Genomic DNA, 24,208 nt, shown 5'->3' with positions numbered 1-24,208 from the left:
GAGTATGAGTTATATGTAGCTGTATCTGTGTATAGGATCATGAAGGATATTCTCTACCTGTTATTTAGCATATATTCAACACCACACTGTAACACGTGACACATTAAACCTTTCTCCTCTCTGTCCATCCCTCTTAATCTTTTCCCTGTCAAGGTCCTAATATCAGAGGGCTTGGGTCATTTTGCTCAGGACCCCTCGTTCATTGAGGCGACCAAAGCGGAGCTGGCTGATGCCTGCGACATGACCATCGAGGAGATGGAGCACGCCGCCAACAACATTCTCAACGGCACCTCGCCCACAAACGCCACATCCAGCACCTCCTCCACCTCTCAGCACAGCCCTAACGGCAACGTCCTCCCCTTCCACACAACAGCAGCAGCAGCATCAACGCACAGGGACCGAGTGGTCGGCTTGAGTCCTAGTGAAGGTGGGGGAGAAGCTACAGGAAGCAGAGGCTCCATACACGGTCCCTCCTCTATAGAGGAGCGGCAGGAGCTGCTAGCCAGAGAGAGAGAACCAGAAGAGGAGGAGGAAGAAGAGGAGGCAGGAGGGAGGGAAGAGGGGCACTACAGAGGCTCGCTTGTGATCGGAGGAGCACGACAGAGGAACAGCGGGCTGTTGGAGGACGAGGATATGGAGTGTGTGACAAGCTTATAGGAGTCAAGTTAATGGGTTCGATCGACGAACTGGCCCCTCTGACATCATCAGAGACTGATGCTTGTCAGGTGCTGCTTACAGCACCGCGGCTGGCTCTGTCTGTCCCCACCCTTCACATACACACACACACATACAAACACACTCTGTCGCTCTGGAGAGTGGCGGCCAGTGATGCAACCTTAAACACTTGGTTATGACTCTGTTAGTCTATGAGTTAGTATATGGATGGATGTTTGCTGTAAAAGCGATATACTCTACGAGCGTGTGCTTACGCACGTTTGTCAGTGTGATCTAGGATTTTTTTTCTATCTGTGCGCGCATGTGCGTGTGTTCTCCACACGTGTCTGAGTGTGTCTCTAAAGTGCCTCACAGTTTTATCATGTCCTCAGAGTGTTAAGCGCAGAAAAGTAGACACAAGCAAAAAAGAAAAGAGACAAAGGGAAGTATGACTGAATGAAGGTAGACAAGAAACAACACAGCCAGGAAGTCCTTTCTATGGTTCTCCTGCAGACAACATAGTGTGTTTAATGTTTTCATTTCCTACGCCTACTTTGTGTTGTTGTTGTTTGTCTGGCCGCCATGACACCAGGTAGGGGACAGCAGACCAGCTTTTGAAAGGGGTCAGTTTGGATTACAGTCTGACCACACCCACTTGAGGTCAAAGGTCAACTCCTCCTCTTTGGTTCACTGATGATGAAGCGCTGTATTGAGTAAAACAGGGATGAAAAAAAGCCCTGTTTGAAATCTCATTTCTCCTCCTCTTCCAAAGCTAAGGAACCATGGAGCACAGCCCTGCCAGCCTGGAGGTGGGATTGAGGTGACACACCACCTCCAGCCAATGGGGGGGAAGGATTTGAGGGATGGTCCAACAGCCCCAATAAGGCTGCAATAGGGATGGGGGGCCCAGGCAGAGGAAGACACTCTCTGGCCAACAGGAAGCTAGCCAGCTCTTTTTATTTTTATTCCACCGCTGGTCAGGAAAACTCCAGCGAGAGACAAACTTGAATCGTCTGTCAACGTGATCTGGCTCCGCCTCCTCCACCGGGTTTCCTCGTTTGGCCACACCCACTCGCTGCCCCGAACAGGAGCACTGGGTGGCTAAGCAGAGACAGCGAGCCCCCCCTTTCTGCCTCATACCTCGCCGTTCCTCACTCCTTCCTCCCTCCTCTTTGGTTACTTCACCATCCCTCTCCCTCCATCGCTGAGTCTTTTTGCTTTGTCAGCCCTCGGGGAGGCGTGCGTTTGTCGAACGGGGCAACAAAGATGGCGGGGTGCGCGGGAGAACGGGAGTGAGCGATTGAAATGAAAAACAGACTCTGACGTCAATCAAAGACACTTCCTTCTCCAGGACCCTCCTCTTCCTCTCAGCGTGGAATCCTACTGGATTTGCTGCCACACACGATTTCTACAGACCACGCCCACTATGTATTTAACAGTTCAATATTGTGCAAAACTGGCTAGCCATGACTATTTTTGTTTTATATTCATGATGTTATTGGTTTAATTTATCCTTGATTTGTTTGCACAATCGGGGTGCTGGTCTTATAAATGTATTTTTGCTCGGTTTATTTTAGGAGAATTTTAAGAGGTTTTAAGTAACGAAGCAGGGCGTAGTGTTTGTGTGCGAGTGCATAACTATATTTGTGCGTGCGGATGTGTGTCTGCGTTTTAGTACAGGATGTATGAATGCGTGAGATAGAGTGTGTATCTTTAAAAAAAATTGGGGAGGGGGGGGTCTTTCTCTCTATCAGTATGCACCTTTTACAGATTGTATCTATTTATTTATTTATTTTTTTCCCAGAAGAGAAAAAATGTGTGCGTGTGTGTGTGTTTGAGTGATTTACTTGTGTATTCTAAAAGCTGATTTTAAGCCTAGACAGTAAATTAAGGTAGCATTACAAGTATGGTCTTGTTTGTTTGTATGTACGTGAGGGTGTGTGTGGGTATGTGCGTGTATGTGTGATAATGGGCCTCTTTAACACAGGGTTACCATGGACAGGCATGCTTCCAAAGCTTTGTGATTTCATTAGCAAGATTTTTACTTTTTAGCCAAGCTGCAGACTCAGAAGCTGCTCTGTCTTCAACAACTAGTTTTTGCATAACTTTTCTTTATTTCCCCACTCAGAGGTACTTAACTGTAAGGTCTCCAGCAAGGTCAGAGTGAATTATAGATCTTTCAGGCATTGCAGTTTTTCCAGACGGTAAGAAGCCTTTTGGCAAGTTGCTGTTTTTCTTAATCATGGCGGTTGTTGCTCTGAATTTTAGAAGTCCCCTTATTCATAGCGGCACAGTGACAACTCGTAAAGGAACTCAGAGTGGGGGTGGTACCCCGCGTATCACACATTACACGACCATTTGAGTTTAAACTCCAAATTAACTTTTAGGGCTGGTGTACAGATGCTGCAAGACTTCTGAATCACACATCTTTATATGAGGCTCGTATCATAAAATGTATTTTTTTATCAGGGATGGTTTCAGAGATAAAACCGACTTCCTGTTTGTGATATTTATGATTTACTGGTAAAGACAGTTTTGCTGAAAAAATTAGCATACAAGCAGGAAATTTTACTGATAATTATAAGACGATGATAATTGTTTGGTTAATGTGATAAATTATTAGATAGAAATCACAAAGCTTACATTTTGGATGGAAATTGTATCCTAAGCTACTTTTTTTCTTTATAAGTAGCCTGAAATTTTTTGATGGATCGTTCTCTTTTTTAACTCAACCCTTGGGTATAGTTTGAATACACTGAAAGTACGACCACTGCAAGGTATTTCATTCAAGCCTCAGCATTTTACACAGGGCACAGGTCTCACTTCGGTACTGTACCGTCTCCAAAAGCATTCCTGACATCAAAATCACCTCATTGGTACCAACTGCCACATGTATTATTATTATCATTATTATTATTTCTACAATTTAATAGTATTTAAAAGTGAAATCGATAAATATGCAGAATGTGTGCAGGTAAGAAATAAAAGGGGAACAGATTCATGAAATTCAGTCTTAAAAATTTCAGAATCAGAGAAACTTTATTAATCCAAGAGGGAAATTGAGTCCCAGAAGGACGAAGATGAAGCTTATTATCAGTTTTATTTTCCAAAAACTAAGCATCTTCCACCTACACTGTAAGACCTTTAAATACAGGTTGTCAATGGCCTAGCAGATGGATTCTCAAATAGGGAGAAATCTAATTGGTGTTAACAGCACTTTCAAAATGCAAAGTACACCAGGAGAATACCAAAAGTCACCAAACAGTGCATCTTCATGTTTTAGTTATGACATTAATGAGTCATTTTAAACCTAAATCACAAGTTTCTCTAGTTAATCCCAAGAAAAATTCGAATACACTGCAAAAGCTTTTGCCATTTCAAGTCATCAGCGATGTTGAACGACCACCTAGAGACACTCGTATGTCTTAACTTATGGCCATTCGTTTCTCTTTAATTTACCATTAAGGACTTACTGTCGAGCTCTAATTCCTTCATGTTAAGCAGAGCAGCTTTGTGGCAGGGAAGGGAGGTATGCATGGACACACTGCCATACACTGCGTCCTGTGCCAGTACCAGACTTCTGACATTATTATGCAAACTAAATGTGAATGTTGAGTATGTTCTAGTGGCAGTGATGATGTTGTTTTGTGGTTATGACACTGCAAACTCTGAAAAAGTCTGTTTTGTCAAAAGGAATTAACCCTCCTAACTTATGCCCCCCAAAAAATCATTTGCCTTCATAAAAATACTGTCAACATTTCTTTGAATTATTGTAAAAGCACCTCTTAAAAAATAATAATTTGCTGGCATAAGCTGACAGGACCGTTTGGTGGCTAGTTTTGCTATAAGCTGCAGATCTGGGTAAAGTCAAGAATGTTAATACCTGAAAAGTAGCACCAATCTTTGTTCAGTTGATCAAGCTGAAGTTTAGTTAGCCCTGAGTTTAAAAGTCAATGGTTCTAGCTGTTCTGCTGCAGTGGAGCCATCAGCTTTTTACTATGACTATTTTATCAGCTAGTATATCAACAGCCATGAATGTGGAAACCAGTAATGAGTGACAGTATTGGATAGGAACATTTCCACAAGATTGCATAACATATTATAAACAGTCCAGGACCATCTCCAGCTGATAAATAATGAATTAATGTACATTCACTTTACTTTTGTGTTCCTTATAAATTTTAGCCTATACATAAATACACAAAGCAACCCTGCAAATCAGAAGTACCACCCAGGCTTGGTGAGTGTGATTTCAGAATTAAGAGAGCTGTGGTGCCCCCGTGTGGAGTGGAGCAGCATTGCCATTTTTATGTCCCACATAGAATAGCACGAGATGTTGTGTTGCAGCGTAACGGTATGAGTGGGTGTAATCCTGCAACCCACAAGATATGCAAAAACAATGCAATAACTATGACTGTATACAAGGATCCTGAAGTAAATATGTTTGTGAAAGTGAAGAAAAAAAACAACAACACAGTATCATGAAGCTGTATTATTTTCTGTTTGTTATGTTTTTAAGTCACCTTGGTGGTTTCCATGCCAGAAAACCTAACATACTTGAAATCAGGTACATTGCAGTGAGGTATAGTGCAGATGTATTTATTTTTCATTCTCGTCGCAGGGTGTAGGTCGAGCATGTTCTTTTTTGTTGTTGTTTTTTTTTGACGCAGTGACCTGAAGGTCAGTGTTTTCCTCGTGAATTAACAAGCAGTCAGTGGAGACGCAACAAAAGCGACTGACCACATTTCCCCAGGTTCCCACTTTCTGACTGTATCTTTTTATGTTGCTTATTTCCCCTTTTTGTTTTTTTTAAGAATTAAGCTTGTTGGGTGTAAACATTGCATGAGGTTCACGTGTTGACATTTGAGCGTTCCGGGTTTTGCAGTTGTTTTGTTTGATTCAGGTTAAATATGACTATTTAGTGTACATAAAATGATTAAAAGCAGTATTTCTTCTTCAGAACTGACTGGACAGCAGTTGAAGAGTCCACGGAAGGGGATTTTGCATATCTTGTGTCTTATGTGCTTTTAGTTTATTTTCCTGATGCATAACCCTGAGGAGGACAGTGAGATGAAATTTAAGAACAGATAAATGATCAAGTTTAATATTTTTCCTCTTGCATTCAGTAAATAAGGCTTTGTGTTGCCATATTACTTTTAAATTGATTACTGGGACAGACTTTGATTTAAATCCAGGTTGAGGACAGATAGGCAGGAGTTACACAGCATATATTCAAATGTTTCTACTCTATAGGATGATATTCTAACATTTTTACTATTCAGTGCCAGTCACAAATAATTTACTAGGCTTTTATCATGCTGCAGGTCATATAAACACTCATCATTATGAGTAAAATTGCATTCTATATTGGTCAAATGTTTGTGTTTCAGCTCAAATGGAAAATAATCTTATACAAAACCTGCAAACAAATCTACTATAAAGACTGGTGTGTAGCTGTGCTGTAAACAGTCAGTGTGTAATATGATATTGGTACCAACCTGCAGTGAGGGCCCCTTTGAACAGAGCTGACTGATTATCAGGAAAAGCTCAGGTATAATCATTTGCTTTGATAGGGACCTAATATGCTTTTTCATATTTCTGTCAGCTATATACTGTTACGATATCCTCATATTTAAAGCTTCAAATAGCGTATGTACGAGTATTCCGTGTGAGCCAAAAGCTCAAACTTCTGACTGATCTAAATATTTTTTTTCAGATGTTGGCTCTACATAAATATACATATGCATAAATTATCCCAAAATGGTCATTTCGGGCACATATCTTTGACTATGAGCACAAAAGCTCTGCCCGCCTGTGCTTCGAACCTTAGAAATTTGCCTTAAAGGAAGTTGAAACATCTAAAGTTGCTTGTTTCAACTCATTTCACTTGTATTTATATAGTGCTTAATCACAGCAGCAGCCACATCAAAGAGTTGTATCTTCTAAAATGAAAGGTAAATGACCCCTGAGCAAGCACTTGGCGATAGTAGGAAGGAAAAACTCCCTTTTAACACGAAGAAACCTCAGATAATAAATGAACAGAGAGGCTGCACTAAAGCGCAGTGTAAAGTAAATAAGATTATTTTAAAACGTAAATCATGCTAAACTACTCTGGTAACATCTGAGAATAAGAAAAACAATATTAAGCAAGCATAATGGATCCCCTTTAGTCACGGCTCATTTCAGTTTGTGGTAAACGTGCACCAAACGTGCGTCTGTGAAGCTCTTATCATTTATTAGCCACATCTTCCACCTTGAATCCACTACGTGTGAGGGGGTCTTTCTGTATACTTGTGCTCTCTTTTCCCACATAGACAGATGACAGCGGGTTTAACAGGCTGATAAGCTGTAGCCGTCCTGGATCTCCACCTGCAGCCAGTTAAACTGTAAACAAAGCCCCTCTGCCACAAAAGGGTGCAGTTCAAATGGAAGTAATTTCCTCAAGTGAAAGCAGAGCTGGAGTGGGGAACGGCTTAGTCCCTGACAGATGGGTGACAATCTATTCAGCGGTCGACGACAATGGGAAGACGTGGGCGTTTGGCCTGAGAATGTTGAACGCAGAGATTATTTCATCATGTTTGGATTTCTGGAGGGTGATCTGACATGGTGGATTATACAATACATTTAAGTAATGTTTTATGTGCATAGGGATATAAAATATTGGTCCTATATAAATGACGATATCTTTTGTCTCACCACTAGCCAATGATTGTATATTTTTATATACCATATATAGCAAAATATTTATGAACGTATGATATTTAATCGCCAGAATGTTAGATTAAGGAACAGGAAGGACACTTCTATGTAGGCTTGCTGACTAGAAGTCAGTATGAATTCCCACTTTAATGTATTTTTTAAGCAAAAGGAAGCAGCAGGAAATAAGGAAGCACCGAAGAAGAAAACTGAATGTTTAAGCTATGGACGTTTATGGATGTTTCATAGTAAATCGTGGGGCTTTTCAACTTATTGCCCACATTCTGAGCTGTTGAGGAAGATTCGGAAAGGTTGCTTCACAATCAGCTACACCACAGGAAAGCAATCCATCGCCCCTGCTTGTGACTCCAAAATTAAAAGGCTCAAGACCCCAACTTTAAGCAGCAGACAGATCCAAATCCTGACATGCTTTTGCTCGTGTTTGTTTTTGTGTTTTGGCCAGAGGTCTGAAACGTCCTACCAGCAACCTGTACGTGCAGGTCAGAGTCTGGTTATTACTCCTACTGTAGCACTGAGAGACGTGTCTCTCTTCAAGTAGTCCTACATCAGCAAAACATATACACACTGTACATTTTTAACAGACCTAACCAAAAATGGCACCTACCAAGGACTAGATATCTTTATGGGGGGGAGGGTTTGAGCCGTTTAAATCGTGTAGCCTCTTTTCTTTTTCTTCTTTTACTTCCAAAAAAAGATATTGGAGGACTTGATCTACATGTGTGTGTAGAGTCATTTATTCATCTGCGTTGTGTGCAGAGTAGGAAGTCAAGTATTTTTGCACCTGATGAACTAATTCGATAAGATCTTTTGTCTGCATTTACAGTAAAAGCTCCAGACTCCAGTGCAGCAATTTGACCGTTTATTTCAAAGAAAGCAAAATGAATTCAGGTTGGTTTTGCCATATTTATTCACCAACAATGTTATCTGCTGGATTTAGCCTGGAAATGCAAACATGGTCACTGCTTCATAAAATCTTGACACTGGGAAGCCACAAAAGGATGACAAGACTGATTTTTATCGTTACGGAGAAAAGCTGCTGTACATTGAGAAATTTTTAATCTGTTCAGTATTTTAAAAAAAATGAAAATAAACTAACAAAAAAATAGCATTTTACACACTTTTTAGAAGTATTAGAGTTGTGTGTTTATCCTTAACTTTGCCAGTTCGGAGAGTGTGAGGCTGGAGCGCAGAAGTCTTGTAATCTTTCCCCGTGTCGGTCACTCAGATCTCCTCACGTGGATCTACCATTGTTGCAGCAGATGCATATTATATTTTCTTGTAAATCAAAGCGTTTGTTGATCACTGTTTGATGCCGACAAAGATATTTTAAGATGACTATTTTGAATATAAATTGTATTTTATTTTCCAGGTACAATTAGAATAGCCAGCTGTCGTAGGAGTAGAATTAAAATCATCAAGAGAATCACCTCAGATGTTATTTTGACTTCGATGCTAATGAACGCTTTGGGAAAGAGGGCAGAAACGGAAAGCGGGAACATATTGTTACATGCAACTTTGTACTGCATGTCTTCTATTTTAGATATTAAATAATAGGAATATTATAGCTATATTATATGATATTAAATGACTGTTAGGGGCAGGTTGTTGCAGCTTGTGGGACGGATGAAAGAATCTGGTTTTATTTAAAGAAACATCCTTATCAAGTTTCAGGTGCAATGCTGTGAGTTTATTTATTTAAAAAAGAGAGAGAGAGAGACTGATTTTGTGTGAAGATTTACGTTCATCTGTTTGTTGCTCGTGCAAAGACGCGATCTTATGAAGAAACATCACAGGTCGGTAAGGAAATGCAGTGGGGCACAGGTGCATTTCATTCAGTCCTTGATGGACTAAATGCGATCAAGGACACGCAGCCTGTTTAAAACTACAAATTTGGGTTACATGATCATTACACGTATTTAATCTGTTGGGATCAATGAAATCAAAACATCTTCAAAGTAGAAGTGATTGATTTAGCTTTAAATAAGTGATCACTGCTGAATTTCATAGCCAGCTCTTTGCATGTTAAGCAGCACTCGCACATAGCAGCACCCAAACAGCTGATTTTAATCATTTTTTCCCCTCATAGCACGACGTTAAGTCATCAGATATTGGTGGCGACGTTTTTCCAGGGCTGCTAAGCTCTTAGCTGAACCTGATAGATGAAATTTGCTTGCCCAGTGGGTTTAGGAATAATGTATAGACTAGAATTCACTCATTGTATAGCGGCACCTACAACAGCACCTTTTATGTGAATATTTAGTATGACTGTTTTGTCAGGACCTCAAAGACCTTGTGTGTTATCCCGCATTCATTCCAAATCACAGAGAGCCCTGCCTGGCACTCAGTTTTGACACTAAGATTGAGTCTTTCCGTAGCAGCAAACGCGACTCTCTTTGGGATATTACTTCAGAGGTGTGGCAGCAGCTTTACAATGCAGACTTGACTGTCAGCGGTTCTGGTTTTGGAACAGCTTTCACCTCATTAAAACCACGAATGTCTCCGCCTGTATCTGCTTCTCCACTCTTCATTTTACAAACAAGAGCTATTTAACATTGCATCGCAGATGAGAATTATTTCTCCAATCACCCCGTGAATGTAGGATACAGTTATATGCTCTTACTCACACCTGAGGAGTCACTTTATATTTGTAGATTTTCCTTCTACGTAGCCATTAATGGAAGAGAGATGTTCTGACCAGCACAGACATAAAAGGCCTCAGTTGAGTTAGAAACATAGAGGTCTTGTATCTGTTTGTGCGTGTGCAGATGCAGCTTTAAATAGATGAGTGGGCCCATTTGAGAGCATCATGAGTGTTTTCTTCCATTACTGATGATGCAGGAGCATCTCTTTAAGCAAAGAAGGCACTTCCCTGCTTTTGGCCAGCTTGATTTAGTGGCAAGAGAATCGCAGCTCTACGTACAGCACAGTCTTTATCTTCTTTCTGTTCCTCATTTATATATCAGGGCTATGCTGCTCTGTATGATCTTACGTGTACGTCACTACTCATGCAAAGTGTTAAAGGGCCATTAACAGGACTGAGCTGTTTTTCTTCTTCTTCTCTGTCAGAGAGATGTCTGTTGTCAATCCTTGAGTTTATTTTTTTGGAGAGAGGTGATCACACAAAGACCAATTCCTTGTAATATTAGTAGTGACGCTACTGTTAAATGTAGTATTTAATAACAGCACTATTTACGATCAGAAAAATGAACTAGAGTGTGTTATTGTGCTTGGTAGCTTTGGAGACAGATGGCCATTTTTTTTCTTTTCTTTTCTTTTTTTTGTAACTGAATTCTTTAACGTAAGCCACTCCCCCTCGACTGTGCGAGGAATTTCATTTGTTCTGAGGTTGCTAAGTGACATGATCTCACGATTGACACAACCTTTTTATTTTTTCTTCCTCTCGTTCTGCTTTTTTTTCTAAAAGAGAGATCTTGATTTTTTTTCTCCTTCATTTCATTTTAGATTTTAGAAAGGGAAAGAATACAAATGAAATAAATCAGAATATTAATTCAATCACTTTTTCTACTCCTATTTTCAATAAAAAGTGAAAGAAAAAACCAAACAAAAAGTTGATTTGTAAATAAGTAATGTACAGTTTGTATCTGTAACTTGTCAGTCTGTCATTGGTGACAGAGTCTGTCTTGCTTATAACGCACGCTACAAGTAAATAAAAAAGGAAAAAGTATATTTAGACTGTATGGTCCCTTGAAAGCAAGTTTTAAATTAATATCTGATGTATATTCCTGTAACATTGCATTTTTATCTGAGGAATGATGTTATTAAAAAATTGCAAATAAATTGCATTTCCTACAGTGGTGTGTGTTTTTCACAGGTCTCTATCCTCACATGTTCCTCAATAGACTAACTCTGACATGACCTAAGTGCCGTGAATGCAATACGGTAAAACTATCAAAGGTCCTGAAAAGCTATTGTATGGACCAGCTATTTCACAAAGAACAAGAGGGTCTCATACAAAACAAAACACTACTGAGTTCCTTCTAAGAACTGTGTGGGCTTTTGCTCTCTAAACATGTCCAACTTTGGAAGAAAATGTGTTCACTCTAAGTTTCCAGATGCCTATGTTTGTAAAGGACTCTGTGGATCAGTCCTGGCTCCTTCCAAAGTTTGAATGCAGAAGGTGTCATTGAGGGAGAGGTGGTGTGCCTGATTTGCAGAAACTTTAAGGTGAATGCTGGGAGGACATTTCCTGGCTTCTTCATTGTAACAAATAAATGTTAATCACTTCACCTGGCAGCAGTGAGGTGATCCCGCACAGTAAGACAATGCCAAAGAAACAACTGAAACTTGAAATGACACTCAGGCGCTAACGGATGTGTAGATTGCACTGGTTTTCTCTGACGTTTCGGGTTGTGTCCTACAGAGTTTTTGTTCCCCTGCTGAAAAAAAACACCTTCCACAAGTCAGAATTTAAAGTTGTTGAAACTTTGTTCAAGTGAATACATCTAAATTTTGAGAAAACCCCCAAATTTTAAGATAATTACATTTTTGACAAGAATGCCAAAAAAAATTCAGTGGCACAAGAACATTCATAGGATTCAGCTCAAAGGGAAGGCTGCAGGTTTCTTAAACAGGGATGAAGTTAGAATAGTTTTACAGAGAGCTGAAAAGTGAAAGTGTTGCATATTTAACCAGCACTCCACCCAGAAAGCTTCATCATCAGATTTTCTACACTACAATGTGAGCGAGTGTAATGGTGTGTGAAACTAAAATGAAATTGACATCGCTGATGGTAAGTATATGCTCAAGTGCACTTTAATGCCTGCCGAATACACTGAAGAAAACAAAGCTTATACTTCCAGCGATTGCATGGTTAATGCTTCCCACACTTATTTCTTCGTACAGAAGGTAGTTCATTCTGGAATTCCAGTTTGAAATATACTTGTTTGACTGACAATAAAATAAGAACTGCAAACTACATGTGGGGTTTATGAGTGGCAAGGTGTCTTTTCAGATTCCCCTGCTGCGAGAATTCTCTCTCGCAGTTTGGACACTTGAATGGTTTCACCCCATTGTGGCTGAGTGTGTGTCTCTTTAGGCAGTTTAACGTAAGGAAACGCTTGGGGCATTCAGAGCACAGGTATGGGCGCTCCCCTGTATGAGAGCGCATGTGGACATTTAGGTGACTTTTGCTGGAGAAACCCTTCCCGCACTGGACGCAGGTGTAGGGCGTCTCCCCCGTGTGAGACCGAGTGTGCAGCAGCAGCTCGCCCGAAGACAAGAAGGATTTCCCGCAAGTGGTGCAGAGGTAGTTTTTCTCCCCTCTGTGCATCTGCATGTGTCTCGTGATGCCAGCTTTGCTGAACCATTTCCCGCAGATGTTGCACAAGTTGGTGGGACCGTTGTGCAGGCGTTCATGCTGCTTGAGTGCATACCTGCACAGGAATCCCTTGTTGCACTGGTTACAGATGAATATTCGTCCTCTCTTATGAAGCCTCTGGTGCTGATAAAAGCCTGATGGGCTGGTGAATCCTTTCTCGCACTGGCTGCAGCGGTAGGGGAAGCTGTGGAGCTTCATGTGAGCCTTCAATTGATTTGGATGTTCAAAGAACTTTTCACACATCGGACATTTGGTTTCTTTCTCTGTGAAGTTTTTGTTCACAGGTCGCGTGCTCAGAAACCTTCTGTCTTCCTGCTTGGGCTCTTTCCATCTACGCTTTTCCTTATTTTCTACATTGTCATTTTTCTGCTTGCATTCCCAGTTTTTAGCCACACTTTTTGGTTCGGTTTTCCTCCGTTTGTCTGAGTCACCTTTTACTTGATTTTTCACAGCATTCTGACGTATCTTCTTCCTGACTTTTTTCCCAGAAAAGTTTGTGTGAATAGAAGCGGTTATCTGGTGCTCACTCTGGATGTGCTCCTGGACTTTTCTCTTTATGCGATGTGTGAATGAGCACTGAGGGCAGATGAATAAACAAGAGAAAGGACCTGAAAACAGTACAAAGCACAGCAAGTCAGAGAGATAAGACTAACTGATTCAAGAGTAATATTGGTCTCCTACTTTTTTTTCTGACCTGGTTTCTTTTTTGGCAGCCAATCATTTGCCGTGACATCAAAGCTTTGACTTGATTCTTCTTCTAAGCCCTCCAGTGATGGTGTTTGTTCTTCACTGTCATGATCTTCCTGACTATAAGCCTCAGTGAACCCCTCTGCGACAATTTGAGAAGGGAGGGCTAGTGTGGACAAAATGACATCGTCCTCACTGCTTGACCGTGCTGTCAGAGAAGAAAGCCCGATAATATTACACATTACTCACTCATTTATAATACTTCATTAAAAAAAAAGAAAAAAGGTTCCCACCTGAACTTAGAGTCCCCGTCTGTCTGTGATGATGCAGCAGGGTCTTCAAACTGAAGGGTTCAGACAGATGGAGTCCAATTTCTTCTGATACAGGTGTTTCATTGAGCCAAGCTGCTGTCTGAGATGGAAAGAAAAGACCACAGAAATGCAGGTTGTAAGAGAACAAAAAATCTTAGAGGTTACAAATTTTGATCTCGTGCTGCAAATTACTTTTGTAGTACTGCTGGAGTACCTGCTGCAGGTCTGGTACTGGCAGCAGCTCTTCAAGTCTGGACAGAAAGATGGACACAAGCTGCTGGATCCTTTGGTTATAGATGGAGCCGTAGTTGGCAGGAAAAACCTCCTAAAGAAATCATATCTGAACTATAGGTTCATCTACTTGATGAGAAGCATAGATTATAGGTTATACATTTAATACAACATGTAAATTATGGTACTGTGTGCAGAAAACGAAAAAAACAGATTGTGGCTACCTTGTGACTGATAAGTTAGAACCATATGAGCCACTGATTGTAGCTAAATCAGAGGCTTCAAAACTTATGACTTGTGAATTTTTCAGAAACCAACTTACCTGAAAAAAGAACTCCTTCTCAAAAGGAACATTCAAAATGTTCTGAACCAGGCTAGCAAAGTTGCTGTATGATGTCTTCAATATATCAGAACTGGCCTGTCAAAAAGAAGACACACAATACAGGAAAAAGGTTTTTTTCTGTATTTTTAATCTATTTTTTCCTAAAGCTCATTGTTTGTCTAATTTTTTGTTTGCTTGCTTTTTTGTCTTTTTAAATTTGGTGATGAAACAGCTCTGAATTGTCTTTAAAAACACCCACCATCTCCTGATTAGAGCTCAGCTCAACACTGCAGGTGTGGACTTTATCTAGTTGACTCTGGATCATCTGCAGGTTGGATACACCATCACCTCGACACAGCTCAAGAACCAGCTGCAAAAAAAAAAGATCACGACATACTGTGGAAAAAAAACGACTGTCACTATGAGCAGAAGCACAATATTTAGGCATGTAATAACAAGCAACACAAAACACTTCAACTTCGAAAGCAACAAAAATGTAATGAATGAAATGATGAATAACAGAACTCGTGCCTTACATTAAGTGCTATGAAAAAGTATTTGCCACCCTCCTGAGATCAGATTTTTGTCTGGTTCTCACACTTACATCAAACAAGTTGCAATATTAGACGAAAATAAGCTGAATAAATAACCTAAAAAAAAAAAAAACTTTCAGGGCATGACCCGATAGCTGGACATTCTCCTTTAGGATTTTCTAGAATAGAGCAGAATTCGTGGTTCCACCAATTATAGCAAGTCATCCTGTCCTGAAACAACAAAGTAGCTTCAGACTGTCACACTACCACTTCCATGTTTTACTGTTGGTATGATGTTTTTTTTAAAGAAATGCTGTGTTACTTTTATCCCAGATGTAACAAGACTGTTTTGCAACCACCTGGATGAGTTGTCGATGTACTCTTGGAGCACTTTTGGTAGGTTGGCCACACCTGGGAACGTTCACTAATGTTCCAAGTAGTTCAATTAACTACCAAAGCCTTTTAAATGTGGTGAAAATGTAAATTGTGGTTAACAACAATATTCAAAACCTACCATATATATTATTACTTAGACATGCACTAGCACATTAAGGTGAAGGCAGGAAAAAGACCCTCTGAGGGGCCACATAGATAAGTACTACATTAGTATAGGTTATTAATTCCTCATCTCAGCTTCACTGACATTAAAATGTATTTACAGTTGGGACTAATCCCTTACCCTTGCTCTCAGGCCCAGGATGAGCTGAGCCTTCTGGGTGGGACTGAGCAGCTCTGGGACCATCTCTGTTGCCAAACTGATGAAGTCCGCCAGCTTGTCATACTGCATCACTTTGAGCTGCTGCGCTACCTGCCACACGAAGGCAGACATGAGTCTCACTGGAGGGACAAGGAGACGCAGAGAGGCTGGAGGAAGAACACGGTCTGCCGAAGACACTGGAAACAAAGGTTTTGGAGTGAAAGCACCACATAATTTAACTAGAAACTGCAATTAACAGGTTACAGCTATACGAATAGAGAGAATTAGCAACGTTAGCTTAACAGCCTAATTGTTTTAAGAAGGCTTCTCTGAGCTAAAGAAAATAAATAAACCTACTAGCAAACAAACGCGCAACATCGCACAAACCTTCGCTTTTCCACGCCATTTTCGTATTTTATATATTTCTATAAAATTGACTGATTATTACTTCTGCAGACATCCTAATAAACACGGAAATAACCTCTTGGTAAAGCGGATGTTATGACGATATCGTGCCTTCAAAATAAAAGCAGACAGCGAGAGGACAGTTTTAGCTCAAATGTGGTTCACGTTTACTTTTTTCTAATAGACTAGAAAAGAAAAGAAAAATCATATTTTTTTCCATATGCTATTTTTTGCCCTTTTTTGTCTCTAGTGTTGCATTCATACATGTTTACTTACAATTGGGCTTTTATTTTTGTACTTATTGATAATGTAACCGTTGTTTCCAATTAATAAAATCCCAACTCAGTCTTTTAAATCAGTGCTTGGACCCTGTTAATATCAGGGAACATTTAGTGCAAAAACAAAAACAAAACAAAACAAAAACACACACAACAAAAAAAAAACACAGTGGAGAAAAAATGGGAACACCCAGTTTTTACACACCCTGCTACTATCAACCAGGGTCGGCGGGCAGCTGGGAACTCGTTACCTTACTGTTATGTGTCAGCATGTCAGCAAATCAGTCGTCGTCATCATGCTGAGAGGTGTTCGGTTTAACTTTAGGAAACACCTTTTCCCAGCTTTTGGCTCTTTTTGCGCGCAAACTTGAATAAAGACGCTCACCTGTCGCCATGGCACGAACAAGCAGAGGCGCACCTAGATCTGACGAGGAGTTTACGTTTGTCAGCCCAGCTGTGAAGTACCTGCTGTTCATATTTAATTTTATATTTTGGGTAAGTAATCGCGCGCTATTATAAAAGCATTGACTGACTGATCTCTGCGTGTGGTGACCTTCATTTTAGGAACTCTGTGTGCTGGTTAATCATTTGTCTTTGGAGCTTCCAGGGGACGTTTGACTAACAAATAGTTCAAAGACGTTTATGCTGTGATTTCAGTTATGCCAACCATGTAAGGCATCACTTCCTTGTCAGCGGAACACTTTGCTGCTTTGTTTCACTTAGTTGTTCTTTAACTTTGGTGTTCAGAGTGAAACTGAGGGAAAGAGTAGAAGGGAGAAGGAAGTATGGGTCTCACTCACAAAGGCATACACACAAACAAATACACCAGGTGTTCTCAGCTCAGTGTTTAAACATTGACTAAGTTTTATTCTCACTTTGAAAATCAGGATTGGATTTGGTCACCTCAGTCAGTGCTGTGGTTTGTTTCAGCCACCAGAAAATGTGAACACAAAGGAGTTTTCCCAGTTTCACTGATTTCCTTTTTTGTTACATACTCAATGCCAAGCAAACTTTCAGGGTCAATGTGCTCATGGGGCCACACATTTGTTTAATGTCCCCACCTCACATCTGTTTCCTGACAGAGGTTGTCCCCTGTGCCAGGTTGTGCAGGTGGTGATACATCTCTATTTCAACAAATGACTGAATAACATCATTCAAATTAAAATTCCGCAAATTATGTAAAACTGCGAAGCTCAGAAGGTTGGTTGTAAACAAAACGTTCCCATCAGTGGGTTGCGGTGTCAGGTGACCGTGGGCCAGAACTTAAGGAGATTTCTTACAGCATTTTTAGAGTTGATCTCTTGTTGCAGATTTAACCAGCTGAGGTTTAGATCCATGTGAGGAGACTAACCCTTTTTCAGGAAAATTAGAATGCTTAAACCAAGATCTGACATGAAGTTTTAGTGTTTTTCTTATGTCCTTGCTCAGTGTTTGTAGTGTTTCCTTTGCACATTCTATTATATTTGTAATTGTTTCATTTTTTGCATGGTTTTTTGTTTTTTTTTTGTGTATAAGTGTGTCAGCAGTATTGAGGCAGTGCTCGTGTACAAACAGGATAAGTCTGTAAAAACTTGTATGGAATGTGTTGTCATTTCTGCTCCCTCCAGCTACAGTGAGTCTCGTAGTGCGCGCCACTTCTTTTCATGGCAATTACTGACTCGTATGCAGACATGAATTACCTTCCTAATATCACCCCTGTGGGTTTTTTTCCCTTTTTTTCCCTTTGACTGTGAAACTAAACCCTTCCAAAAAGACAAACCTGACCTCTCTCTCCCACCACATTAAGGCGCAGTGTCTGCAGTAACTCGATCTATGTCATTCAGGCTGGGAAGAGTATTTACTATTATTCTATTGAGACTGAGAAAGCAGTGCAGAGTGAAAGAGCCTTTATTTTTTTTAATGAAGTCTGCAGGTTGCTGTAGGTTAATATAGTCAGATTAAAGCAGAGAGACTGGAAGAATCTCCTAGTTTTAACAACCAATTGTTGGTGATGCAGTTTAACACTGATTCAGAGTGAATGTTTCTGGAAAATCATCAGTGCAGCCTTATCGGTGACTCATGTGTAGCCACTGCACATTTTTCTTATTATTGTAATTGAGTGTTCTGGAAAGATGATGATGCACCCTGTACAAGCAGAAACATAAGAGAAATATTTCTTCATATTCCCCTCGAGTGCATATTACACTTCACTTCTAATTTTTTTTTAATTGCCCCAAGGATAAAGAAATCTTGGGTAATCTTTTTTTCTATGTGTTTGTTCTCAGATAATTTCTCTGGTGTTGGTGTTAATCGGAGTGTATGCCCGCATTGTGAAACACGCAGGTAAAACAATTCTCTATTTATGAAGCATACAGTCTTTTTTAATAACACAGTGGGAGTCCCATCACATATAGGTAGAGTGCTTTTGTTTCTGTAAGGCTTTGTTAGTCCACTTTTTCACTAAAAACATACTTGAAAATGCAGTTTTTGAATTATATTTCCAGAAATGTTTCCCAGCCTGCCCTCTCTGTCTGTGTTATCCTTTGAGTGTCTTCTCTCTCCCCTTCTGCTTTAGAAACAGCGCTCGCATGTCTCGCTGTGGACCCCGCTGTAATGCTGTTGATTGTGGGGGTCCTCATGTTCATCATCACCTTCTGCGGTTGTGTGGGGTCCCTCCGAGAAAACCTCTGCCTCTTGCAAACTGTGAGGAAGAAGAATTTAATGGATTTTAAAGTTTTTATTATATCTTTAAGGGTCCAAATGCACAATCTTTTAAGATCATTGGTTATATTTGTGCTATCTATGCCAAGCAAACAGGTTACACTAGGAAACCATTAAAATATTTTGCTTCTAGAGTTCACTAGTTGTTCTCTGCTTTCTTGCTTAATCTGCACATTTTTTTTACAAGTGAGGCGCTCATAAGCAACAGCTTCATGGAGACACAGGAGGAGGTTTAAATTACAATGTGGTAACGACTGCTCTTTTTCCCTCCTCCCAGTTCTGTATCTGTCTGATCGTGATCTTCATCCTGCAGCTGACTGCTGGTGTCCTGGGCTTCATCTTTTCAGATAAGGTAATCGAACAATATGGACTGTTCTATCAATCAGAATAATGTAAACACAAATGTATTTCAGTTCTCTGTATTCTCAACTCTTTCAAAACTTAAATAGGTTTCTTTTGTTGCTCCTTCTATAATAAATAACTTTGGGTGTAATAGTCTTTTGGGGGGCTCTTTATCATTTGATGATTTTTATACAGTTTTGTTTTATGTTTATACAGAATATCAGCACTAGTCATATGAGAGGTTATACAGTAGCTTCACATTAATATAAAACCTTGAAAAGCATGCTCCAAACTGGTGCTTAAGACTACTTCTTTTGCCTATTAATGATGTTGCACATGATATTAATTTTCTTTTAATTAAAAAAAAACCCAACAAACAAACAACGACAACAAATAAAAGTCATTTTAGCTCATCACTAGTTGGTTGCTGTGCAACATGATTATATAATATATTGTATCGTGTATAACTAAGCTTTTGTGGATATAAATTTGACGTGATTGTCGTGAAATAAAAATAGATTGCTTTAAAAACAGGCCATTATTTCCCATTGCTAGGAAGATGCTTAGTTACCTAAATGAAGTTTTTGGATAGAAAGGAGATGTTATTGTTGTAAGATTTAAATGTTGTTTTCAATTTTATCTCACAACTTAGACATTCACATTACTCACACTCTCATAACACGTACATATAGGATCTTGGGGGTGGGCACGCTACACGGACTCCAAATTGCCATCAGGGTGTACACCTCACCCCTGGCGTCGTTGCTCACCTCTCAATTTTAAATACACGTAGACATTGAGGGCTATCAGGAGGGGCTGTGCGCTTACCTGCTGCTCTCTGGCAGGTAGCTCCATGTCCTCCTGGGTTTTAAATGCACCTTAGAACACACATGCATCAACACTACATATGAGCGGGCAGAGGGAGGTTTGGAGTCTTCTCACACCCCCGTTCTCTGTGGCCTGCTGGAGCGGGGGGGCTGGGAGGAGGAGTTGGCCGTCCGACTGGGGTCTGGAATGTGGGGCCTCCCTGCTGCTGCGGAGTCGGGGTGGTCTGCATCTCCCCACCGCAGGGAAAAGGGTAACACCACCTGGGTCTGGGTGCAGTTTCCAGCTCAAGGGGTACCTAGACCTGGGGCTTAGAGTACGCTTGGGGAGTGTGATTGTGTGTACAGTGTCTCTTTGTGTTTGTCTCCACGTTGGGTGAGTGTTGAGTAATTGCATATGAGAGCATGAGGGTGGGAATGGATGTTTGTATCTGTGTGTGCCTGTTTGTCTGTGTCCATATGTCAGGTTGGGTATCAGACGCCACCTCTCTGGGGACATCCCAGGTCCTCCAAGGTTTGGAGGCCTATCTCCCCCCACCACCACTTCCCCTGCCAGTGGCAGACACCCTCAGACATCGGTGCGTTGGTGGGTCTTTGTGTCCGGGGATGGGAGTCCAGGTACACACCGGCTCACTCCTTGGTGGCTGCTTATCGGGCCCTGGAGCCTGGGGCTCGCTCGGGCCACTTCGGGGGTGGGGTGCCCTCGGCCTCTCGGCCTGGGGCTCGGTCACTCAGGCACGGCTGGCTGCCGGCGGAGCTCCCGGGCACGTCACTGCAACCCCCCCTGGCTTATGCTCTACGGCTGCTGAGTGACCCCTCATCTGGGACTCTCCTCAGCTCTTTCTGGGACAGTGGCGCAGCTGCCCCTCTGTTGGTCTTCCTTGGTCTCTTGTGTTCTGGGGGCCTCTGGATGTCTGGAGTTTTGATCTCCTCCATACCTGCTTCATGCCCTGGAGGACAGGGCTGTGGCTCCCCACACCCTCTAAGAGATCATTACATGTAGGAACCTTTTAAAAACAAACGCGTTCATGCTCACAGGTGTACACACGGGTGCTCACACACACAAACTACACTCTTTTTGGCTCCTACCTTAAAGCACACTGTGCGCTGTCGATCTTACGTGCTGCACAATAATGTTTAATATTTAGTATTTACTGTTATATTCCCATATATCATCATGATGTTGTTTATCCCTTGTTAAATGCTTGTTTTCTTTTTTCTTTCTCAACGAGTGATCCAGGTGATTGATTTATGTATTTTTGTCTGCTTATTTTGTTGGGTTTTGTTTTTTGCCCTTTATCCCCGTCCCTCTTCTCCGCTGTTTTTTTCCCCTCTTTCTTTCTCCCTTTTCTTTTCCTCATTCAAGTCTGTCCCGTATCTAGAAAGTGAAAATAAAAAATAAAATAAACAATAAAAGGTGAATCAAATAGACCATTACGGCAAGGCTGGGACAGTCCATTTGGTAAAGTAAATCCATTGGGCATCTTTCTTCGCCTTTAGACAATAATTCTGATGGCAAAAGAGCCAAACGGGACAGGCAAAAAAAAAAAAAAAAAGATTTAAATATAGGATGATTTTAAAAAGGTTTAGGTTGCTAGGCAACATGATGACGTTACAAAATCTGACGGAGATGAAACTCTTCAAGGCCCTAACATGTACATGTGTGCCACGTTTGGTTGCTCCAAACTCCTGATCTTGTCAGAGTTGGCAGCCAACGAAGCAAACAACACACACAGGGAGAGAGGTTGTGTATTATAAAATGAGAGCGCCCTCTGCTGCACGTTGTCCATATTAATCTAGATTTATTTCATTGTTTTATTTACTTTTTTTATCCATAAAATACTTTTTCATTTTTCTTTCAAGGCAAGAGGTAAAGTGACCGAGGTGATCAACAATGCCATTGTCCACTACAGAGATGATATTGATCTGCAAAACCTTATTGATTTTGGTCAGGAAGAGGTAAGGATTTAGCCTGAAGGTGGAATTGTTGGGGTGATGGCAGCCTTTTAGGTGGCTACTCCATCTTCTGATCTCTTCTGTCTCATCAGTTTGACTGCTGTGGTGCTTTGAGGTACTTGGACTGGTCACAGAACATGTATTTCAACTGCAGCAAGGACAACCCCAGCCGAGAACGCTGCTCTGTCCCCTTTTCCTGCTGTATCTTAAGAAATGACACGGTGAACTTGCTTTTAAGAATATGCTGATACTGATTTTTGTGGTTCATTTTTGTTGTTTTTCATGTGTTTTAACTGTGTGCTCGTTTGCGGGCAGGTAATCAACACCATGTGCGGTCACAACATTCAGGAATTGGATTACATCGAGGCTGGAAACCGCATTCACACCAATGGCTGCATAGACAAAATAGTTGATTGGATCCACAGCAACCTGTTCTTACTAGGAGGCATTGCGCTGGGACTGGCTATACCACAGGTAGAGGATTACATACCAACACTCACACAGCTTCTAATAGAAGAGACACATGTTCAACCTTCTGTCATGTTTTCTGGTTTGCAGCTGGCTGGAATGCTTTTGTCTCAGATTCTGATGAACCAGATCAAAGACCAGATCGAGCTGCAGAACTACAACCAGAAACACAGCTCTGACCCGTGGAGCTGATCCAGGAGACACCAAAGTCTGATGAGGAGAACAGGAAGCATGTAGACACCAGCATAATCGGGGTTGATTGGTAGAACTAAACCAATAGAGTCCTTTGAGCCTGTTATGATTCTTGGACAAAGGACACACGGACAGACCAAATGCTGACTTTTGAAAGGGTTACTTTAAAAGCAAACTTTATACCCAAGCAAGGGCAGAAGGTATATTTGGTGCTCAGGATGTTACGTTTTAGTGAGGAGATGCAGTTGAAAATATCTACAAGAATTAAAAAAATTTTATTTTGTGTTATTTTATTACAAAAGTTTTTTAAAAAAACTTTTTTAAAAAGCAAAAAGCATAATTTTACCATCAGTGAGGTGGCTCTGATTTTTTTCAATGTGCTGAAAATTACTGTAAATCACATATTGTTTAATGTCATCCTTTAGAACTGTGTCTGTCACTCAAGTTCAGCATACTTAAAATATGTCTTGAGACAAGGCCAAGCCAATGCATACAGACCATTTTGTGAATAGTTTCTTCCTCTTTCGCAAGCTTGTATTACCTCAATGCTCCAGAACCTCCCCCACCCCATGAACATGTTACAAAGTTAAAGCAATAACATACAGTATGATAAACAGGTTTCGTTCGACAACAACCGCAAGCAAATGTTTACACTGCTGCTCTGACCTTTCACAATCATGCTGCCATGTTGGCCTGCTCAATTGTTCTGCCAAGACCTCACACTGCACATGATGTCATCGCCTCCTTTCATTTTGGCCAGCTGACTGCCTGCATGGCTGTGGAGACGCGGGATTTTCTTGTAGGGTGTATATTGAAATACGTTGCCATTGCAAATAAATGTTTGCCAAACCACACAGTTCATATTCTTGTGTTTGGACTGAACTAGTTTAAATTCTGAATCCTTCTTGCTCTCACTTTATTTTAAAACTAAAATATAGAAGAATTCTTTTAAAAAGAGGAAAACAAATGTCTGGAGTGCTGTTGAATCACCCTCTTGAAGTAGTTATTCGTACAAGCCAGTTTGTACTTTGTGACCCGTCACTGTGCAGACTGACCTCCCCTGACTGAGGGGGGAAAATATTTATTCACTCTGAAAGCAAAGCAAAGTCTGGTTCTATTGAAATGTTTTGTCAGGATTAGCTTCAGCCTAGTCATAAATGTTTACTGCTTCATGAAGCTGTAAATTTACAGTACTGTGCAAAAATCTTGAGCTACCCTTTTTTTTTTCTTTTTGGTATATTGCTTGGAAAATTGGAAAGGTGTAGCAGTGACTTATCGACACACATGGAAATACAGTATATAAGGCAATTCTAATGAGCTTGCGAGTCAGTATTTGGTATCACTGACTTCATTCTTCAACACAACCTCTATTAAACAAGCTTTCCTATAATTTCTCAAAGTATTCTTCAGGAATAATTCTCCAGGCTTCTTGAAGGGCATTCAAGTCAAGGCAATGGTTGTCTGTCCCTGTGTGTTTGCCTTGCGACAGACTGGCGACATGTCCAGGGTGTACCCCGCCTCTCACCCTATGACAGCTGGGATAGGCTCCTGTG

General features: G+C 40.8%; 3 protein-coding genes across 13 annotated transcripts in view; 2 read left to right on the top strand and 1 right to left on the bottom strand.

Moving 5' to 3' along the window:
* The window catches only part of cacna1c (calcium channel, voltage-dependent, L type, alpha 1C subunit), a 206,440-nt gene extending 200,827 nt beyond the window's left edge, over window positions 1–5,613 (top strand). For all 5 annotated transcript variants that reach the window (XM_026148293.1, XM_026148292.1, XM_026148294.1 and 2 more), the window contains one exon: window positions 154–5,613. In XM_026148293.1, the coding sequence (XP_026004078.1) occupies window positions 154–657 (504 nt within the window). In that variant the 3' untranslated portion in view covers window positions 658–5,613. The remainder of the gene's footprint in view (window positions 1–153) is intronic.
* Window positions 5,614–12,116: 6,503 nt separating this feature from the next.
* LOC113009765 (zinc finger protein 239-like) lies at window positions 12,117–16,487 on the bottom strand. 6 transcript variants are annotated; one of them, XM_026148284.1, is made up of 8 exons: window positions 16,425–16,487; window positions 15,473–15,687; window positions 14,520–14,630; window positions 14,261–14,356; window positions 13,922–14,032; window positions 13,690–13,807; window positions 13,404–13,604; window positions 12,117–13,317 (listed from the first exon to the last, which is right to left on the bottom strand). In XM_026148284.1, exons 2-8 carry the CDS (start codon window positions 15,620–15,622, stop codon window positions 12,305–12,307), a joined length of 1,800 nt encoding a protein of 599 aa, XP_026004069.1. In that variant the 5' UTR covers window positions 15,623–15,687; window positions 16,425–16,487; the 3' UTR covers window positions 12,117–12,304. The 6 variants fall into 6 exon arrangements, with proteins under 6 accessions (XP_026004069.1, XP_026004071.1, XP_026004066.1 ...); XM_026148286.1 differs by having other exon boundaries at window positions 15,473–15,601; window positions 16,425–16,452; XM_026148281.1 differs by lacking the exon at window positions 16,425–16,487 and adding an exon at window positions 15,848–16,020.
* On the top strand, window positions 15,644–23,509 carry tspan33a (tetraspanin 33a). Of its 2 annotated transcripts, none has more exons than XM_026148289.1 (8): window positions 15,644–15,699; window positions 18,438–18,495; window positions 18,728–18,855; window positions 19,151–19,225; window positions 21,903–21,998; window positions 22,088–22,216; window positions 22,311–22,469; window positions 22,554–23,509. In XM_026148289.1, the coding sequence occupies exons 3-8, from the start codon at window positions 18,766–18,768 to the stop codon at window positions 22,653–22,655; spliced, it is 651 nt and encodes a 216-aa protein (XP_026004074.1). In that variant the 5' UTR covers window positions 15,644–15,699; window positions 18,438–18,495; window positions 18,728–18,765; the 3' UTR covers window positions 22,656–23,509. The 2 variants fall into 2 exon arrangements, with proteins under 2 accessions (XP_026004074.1, XP_026004073.1); XM_026148288.1 differs by lacking the exon at window positions 15,644–15,699 and adding an exon at window positions 16,550–16,668.
* The last annotated feature ends 699 nt before the right edge of the window (window positions 23,510–24,208 follow it).

The sequence above is a fragment of the Astatotilapia calliptera genome, chromosome 17 (assembly GCF_900246225.1).
Source record: "Astatotilapia calliptera chromosome 17, fAstCal1.2, whole genome shotgun sequence".
NCBI lineage: Eukaryota > Metazoa > Chordata > Actinopteri > Cichliformes > Cichlidae > Astatotilapia > Astatotilapia calliptera.
This window is presented reverse-complemented; position numbering and strand designations above follow the sequence as displayed.

Excerpts from the sequence above, each read along its gene's own strand:
- LOC113009765 (XM_026148281.1), bottom strand. The coding sequence starts at position 15,896 with ATGGCGTGGAAAAGCGAAGGTTTGTGCGATGTTGCGCGTTTGTTTGCT. Across the intron at positions 13,808-13,921 it reads CAGTACCAGACCTGCAGCAG|ACAGCAGCTTGGCTCAATGA; the intron begins GTACTCCAGCAG and ends TTTCCATCTCAG. Across the intron at positions 13,605-13,689 it reads GACGGGGACTCTAAGTTCAG|CACGGTCAAGCAGTGAGGAC; the intron begins GTGGGAACCTTT and ends CTTCTCTGACAG.
- tspan33a (XM_026148288.1), top strand. The coding sequence starts at position 16,567 with ATGGCACGAACAAGCAGAGGCGCACCTAGATCTGACGAGGAGTTTACG. Across the intron at positions 18,496-18,727 it reads CCGCATTGTGAAACACGCAG|AAACAGCGCTCGCATGTCTC; the intron begins GTAAAACAATTC and ends CTTCTGCTTTAG. Across the intron at positions 21,999-22,087 it reads TTGATTTTGGTCAGGAAGAG|TTTGACTGCTGTGGTGCTTT; the intron begins GTAAGGATTTAG and ends CTGTCTCATCAG.